This window comes from Rana temporaria, chromosome 13 (genome assembly GCF_905171775.1).
Source record: "Rana temporaria chromosome 13, aRanTem1.1, whole genome shotgun sequence".
NCBI lineage: Eukaryota > Metazoa > Chordata > Amphibia > Anura > Ranidae > Rana > Rana temporaria.
In genome coordinates this window covers 97,290,700-97,296,699 of record NC_053501.1, presented here as the reverse complement: position 1 = coordinate 97,296,699, position 6,000 = coordinate 97,290,700, and the positions used below count along the sequence as shown (strand labels likewise).

General features: G+C 44.0%; 1 protein-coding gene across 2 annotated transcripts in view; it reads right to left on the bottom strand.

Annotated features, from left to right (window-relative positions):
• Positions 1-2,925: 2,925 nt before the first annotated feature.
• Positions 2,926-6,000, bottom strand: part of LOC120920885 (multiple epidermal growth factor-like domains protein 10) — a 221,048-nt gene continuing 217,973 nt past the window's right edge. For both annotated transcript variants that reach the window (XM_040333275.1, XM_040333274.1), the window contains one exon: positions 2,926-3,987. In XM_040333275.1, the coding sequence (XP_040189209.1) occupies positions 3,821-3,987 (167 nt within the window). In that variant the 3' untranslated portion in view covers positions 2,926-3,820. The remainder of the gene's footprint in view (positions 3,988-6,000) is intronic.

Below are 6,000 nucleotides of genomic sequence, written 5' to 3'. Positions count from 1 at the left end.
GAAGACGCATGCCATATTTTCAAAGATAAAACATTTCAATGTGAAAAAATAAAAAACTTTCAAGAAGGCAAGGCCTAAAATGGCATGGCATGAGCAGTAATCGTAACTCAATTAATACCTATAATGTGAATAAATATTTGAATGTCCTTGAACCATCGATATGTTCATCCATGTCTTTCTCCTCCTTCACAGTTTCCTTCCACACAGCCTAAAGGACGCAAGCATCAAAAATGCAGCCGTCACGGTGATGGGTCACATGATAATTCCTTTCACGCAGATTCTTCTCCCTCACAATCAGGTAACAGTTATGGGCCTAGTTCCCATAACGGTGCACGTGGTGACATAATGGTTTCCTTTGCTCCCCCTACTCACAATGAGAGGCCACACCCAAATACAGTAGGTGAACCCGATTTTGTGTCAATCTCGCTCTCTTTCTCGGCGAGATTGAGCACCTACGAGCCCCATCGCGGGAGCCAGCGCCGAGCTGGCTTGCCGCGATGGAGACAGAGCCGTCATAGAAGCGACGGGAGATCCGACTTGGATTCCCGCCAATTCTACGTGGGTAGGTATCACATGGGTAGGTACAGAGCATGATGGGACTGTGAGGCCTATATAGGTCCGATGCACCCGCGCACCCGTCATTGCAGAGAGGAAAGGCGACGTGTCAACATCGGGAGAAGGAGAGACGTGAAGAACATGACGTCACAGCGCGGAAGAAGAACTCATCACAGCACGGAAGGAGAAGAAGACGTACAGCACGGAAGAAGACACCGGACAGCGAGACGAAGAACCGGGGTGCGCCGAGTCAACAACGGAGAGCGGCGAAGACAGAAGGAGAACCCCGGATAGCGGAGAAGACCCCCCGGATAGCGGAGAAGACCCGTCGGGATAGCGGAAGAAGAAGAGCCCCGCCGAAGACGCCGGAGGAAACCCGCCGGGGGGGTGGGGGCTTTTTTAAAAGCCACCCCCCCCCGGCGGTGGAAGAGAACCAGACGGCGGCCCCCACCCACCCGAAGACGTCAAAGAAGAAGCCCCCCCTGGTAAAAGAGCTAATAAAGAAGACAGGGGGCGGCCTCTGGAGCAGAAAAATAAAATATTTTAATACACTGTGTGGTTTATTTGTGTTTTTACCACTTTTCTTGCAGGTGAATGGGTAGGGGTACGATGTACCCCATACTCATTCACTTAGGGTGGGGGGCCGGTATCTGGGGGCCCCCTTATTAAAGGGGGCTCCCAGATTCCGATAAGCCTCCCGCCCGCATACCCCGACAACCAACGGCCAGGGTTGTCGGGAAGGGGCCCTGTCCTCATCAACATGGGGACAGGGTGCTCTGAGGTGGGGGGCCGCAGTGCGCCCCCCTGCCCCAGAGCACCCAACCCCCCCATGTTGAGGGCATGCAGCCTGGTACGGCTCAGGAGGGGGGGGGGGGGGTGCTAGCTCGTCCCCACTCCCTTCCTGGCTGGCCGGGTAGCGTGCTTTGGATACGGGTCTGGTATGGATTGTAGGGGGACCCCCTACGCCGTTTTTTTCGGCGTAGGGGGGGCTCTCCTTACAACCCATAACAGACCTAAGGGCCCGGTATGCTCCTGAGGGGGGACCCATGCCGGATTTTTATTTAAAATCCGGCGGGGACTTCCCCCTCAGGATTCATAACAAACGCCGCACACGTGTAGAATTGGCGGGAATCCAAGTCGGATCTCCCGTCGCTTCTATGACGCGCTTGCTGGGATGTGCTGTCACTATTCCAGTGAGTGCGAGGTGTCGGCGAGATCTCGGCACCATGTCGCGGAGTATCAGCGCGACGCTGTCGTGCTAAAAGCACAATATCACAAACACCTACTGTACACCTAACACTACACCATTTACATAACCCCCACACCAACAATTGAAATCCCTTACCCAGAACCCAAATATTACCATTAACCCCTCTGACAAGGGGGGCAATATTGTTATGGATATATACAGATGTGCAACAAAATCTTATCCAACACTGATTGGTATTGCCCTATATCTAAATCATTACTTGACATAATTACTCAAGAATTGTAACTTCTAGTGGATGAGGCGTATTACCATCATGTCATTCCCAAACACACTTAGGAATTCACCAGGACCAGCTCACCCTGGGAAGAAACCTTCTATGCCCTTCCCAATCTACATAAAAATTATTCTCACCCTCCAGGCAGGACTATTATATTAGTCGGCTGGTTGATAGTCATCTCAGGCCATTTTTACAATGTCTGCAATCCTATGTACGTGATACGATCCATCTTTTGCAACTTATTCAGGAAATCCATGTGATCGAGCACACCTGTCTAGTTACTATAGAAGTTGAGGCCCTATACAGTACTATTCCTCATGAAAAGGGCCTCGCATCTATATGCCATCTTCTCACACAAACCGGACAGCAAGAATATCAGTAAAAAAAATTCCGTCTACGTGCCCTAGTTTTTTTTCTTTAGACACAACGTGTTCTCATTTAACAGTGGCCACTTCCTCCAGGTACAGTTCTTGGCCATGGGAATGTGTTGTGCCCTGGCCTATGCCAACTTGTACCTGAGGAGTGGGAACGTACATTGTTATATGATGAATCTTTCTCTATATATGCAGACCATGTATTAGTACCCATATATTGATGATATATTCATACTATGGGATGGATCAGACCTTTTTCTTAATTAATTATTCACAGGGATCAATACAAATGATTTTAATCTAAAATGTATGATGTCATTGAGTACTACCAAATAGGGTTGCACCAATACCACTTTAAGACCGTGTACAATTGTGTCTTTTTTCAGCCTGACTAACTATGTAACTATGTTTGCCTTTGTTCATCTCTGTTACCGTTGAGGCGATGGAATTAGTAACTTACATAAAAAAGATTAGACACTACAAGAAAAACAAGGACACTACACTTCTGGCAAGATCAACAGGTATTTATTGTACTTATTCTTTCCCCCGAAAATTTAAAAATAATGCAGACACCACATCTAAGGACCAGTGAGTTTCAATATAATACATTTCTGTTCTTGGGTTCAGTTATCCTTTAATTGTACAATTTAGGTATTTGCTGTAAGAAATTGCAAGAACTCCCATAGTATACTGCACATTGATCTGTTTTAAATCCCCTGAAAAATTCACAATAATATAGAAAAAATCTAAAATGCAAAGGCTGAGTTTGGACGTTTTAATTCCAGAACATATTTTATGTTGCATGGCTTAGGAAAGTTGGTTCCAGAAATCGAAATTTGTGAGTTTTTTCAGTTTCACAGACTTTTAATCCCAAGACCTTGGAAAGTTGCCTTCTACATTTGTTCATTTTTACATAGTTTTTACTGGGAAATAAATCCGATTCAGACTTTAAAAACAAGAGTCTGACCTTATTGACATACAGCTGCAGTTCTTGAAAAATCCACTCTCAATCAATAAAATCAAAATCATGAAACAGAAGACCGATACTTTGATTTCTTTCCCGTTGTCTTGAATCCACTATTGTAGTTTTTTTTTCCATAAAAAGTGGTAGATACCTTCATAAAAGTCTTTCTTTGGCTTCTAAAGAGACCAGTCTCCAAAAGCCTAAAATATCTATATTTACATAATTGCAGTCATTCACAGTGAAAATTCATCTACAATCAGTTGTATTGTACCCGGCTTAAGTACTAAAATGATAAAGTCATTGTAAACAAAAAAAAAGACTGTACAGATTGCAGAGGTCATGCCAGCAGAAAACGAGATCCCAAAATTCCACTGTAAGCATCAAACTTGATGTCCCAGGAGGTACAAGTAGCAATTGTCAAGAAAAGTTTCTTCAAGCCTTCATCGCGTTTTGCGTTTTGCTCCCGGAGACGGGGGATATTGCCGGACTGGTGGCATGTCATAATGGCTGGGAATGTGACTGTTTTTAGGCGAGTCGTAATGGTTCATTGGGAGACTATTCCGGGGGGAACTGGTGGAAGCTGCTGCCGCACCATTCAGGAAGCTATCTGGAGTATGGAAAGAGATGTGTTACTTTTTTAGTTTATCTGTTCATTTTATTATTGCAGCCTATGAAATGCCAACAGACATACAATTTTAAATCAGCTTGATGACTTCGAAGCTAAGAAAGAGGTCAGCACAGAGAGCAAAATTTGTTTCAAAGACTTCAATTTCTATAGAGTTTAAAGCTCTAATTTTGGAATCAGTGCTTTCTATCTACTGTACACTGATATCAAGTTTGTGGTCCGCTATAAAGCTGAACTCCAGACAGATATACAAATCAATTAAGCTCTTCATCCATTACCTGCTTGCCCTCTTAGGCCCAATGTACACGGGACGCTGGTAAACGTACGTTCAGAGGCAGTTGGACACTTTTTTCAACTGCCCCTTAAAGGGTCACTAAAGGCAATTTTTTTTTTTTTTTTAAATACCAAACATGTTATACTTACCTCCACTGTGCAGCTCGTTTTGCACAGAGTGTCCCCTAACCCTGTCTTCTGGGGTCCCTCTGCGGCTGTCTCGGCTCCTCCTTGCAAAAGCTTTCTACCTTCATGCAAGCTTGCTCGCATGGTAGAAAGCTTTTGCGAGCGCGCTCCCGTGATACAGCAGCGGCCATAGCCGCTGACTGTATCACTCTGCCCCACCCCCCCGGCGCGCCGCGTCATCCGCGCCAATGGCTGCGCTGCTATCAATCTGCCCAGCCTAGCCAATCAACGGCCAGGCTGGGAACCGAAGAAGATCTCATGGACGCGCTCGAGACTTTCGAAGGGTCAGGTAAGAAAAACGGGGGCTCAGGGGGGCCGGTACCGTCGGATGTTTTTTCACCTTAATGCATTAAGGTGAAAAAACATTTACCTTTACAATCCCTTTAACTCATTCAATGTTATCCTATGTGACCATGTACACCGTCTTGTTTATTACCATTTTTAGGCAGTTGCGTTTAACAGTTGCAGTTGCGTTTAACAGCAAAAAAATGAGTTCAGACGCAAAAGATTTCCATGTTTCAGACGCAAAACGCAGCTAAATGCGTCAACCCGCGTTTAGCAGCGTTTTGTATATATATATTTTTTTTTTTAACGATTCTAAACGCAAACACGGCAAAACGCTGCTAAACGCGGCATGCAAACGTGGCAAAAAGGACATTTTAAATGTGGGTTACTGTCAAGTTTAATCATTTAGGAGCAGTTGTAAAAACGTCCCGTGTACATGGAGCTTAAAAGGTTCTACCACCTTCATGACCAGATCATTTTTTGCTTTTCAGCTGGTAATTGTGCGGTCATGCAATGCTGTACCCAAATAAAAAAAATTGTTTTCACACAAATGGAGCTTTATTTTGGTGGTATTTGATAACCACTGGGTTTTATATTTATTATTATATCAACGAAAAAAGTCAGAACATTTTGAAAAAAATATGATCATTTCTACATATCCAATAAAATTGAATTTCTTCATAAATTTTGCTAAAAATGTACTCTGCTACATGAGTTTTTGGGGCCACTATACAGGCATACCCCACTTTTAAGTACACAATGGGGTTTATTTTCTAACGCTGGAAAGTGCAAAATCAGGCGCACTTCTGCATAAAAAACAACAAGCTTCCAGATTTTTATTACCAAAGCTTAATTGAACAAACTGGGGTTAGACGCTCATTTCCAGCTTTAGTAAATAAACCCCATTGTGTACTTAAAAGAAGGGTATGCCTGTACTGTTGTGGACACTAGTATAGTTCTGATCGTGATCAAGATACTGATCTGTACAGACACTATGGGGGTTATTTACGAAAGGCAAATACACTTTCAAATCTAACACTTTCAAATCTAACTTGGAAGTGCACTTTCAAGTGCAGTCACTGTAGATCTGAGGGTGACATGCAAGGAAAATAAAAACAGCATTTTAGCTTGCACATGATTTGATGATAAAATCAGCAGAGCTTCCCCTCATTTCAGAGCTTCCCCTCATTTCAGAGCTTCTTCTCAGATCTACATAGATCTACATCGATCTACAGCAACTGCACTTACAAG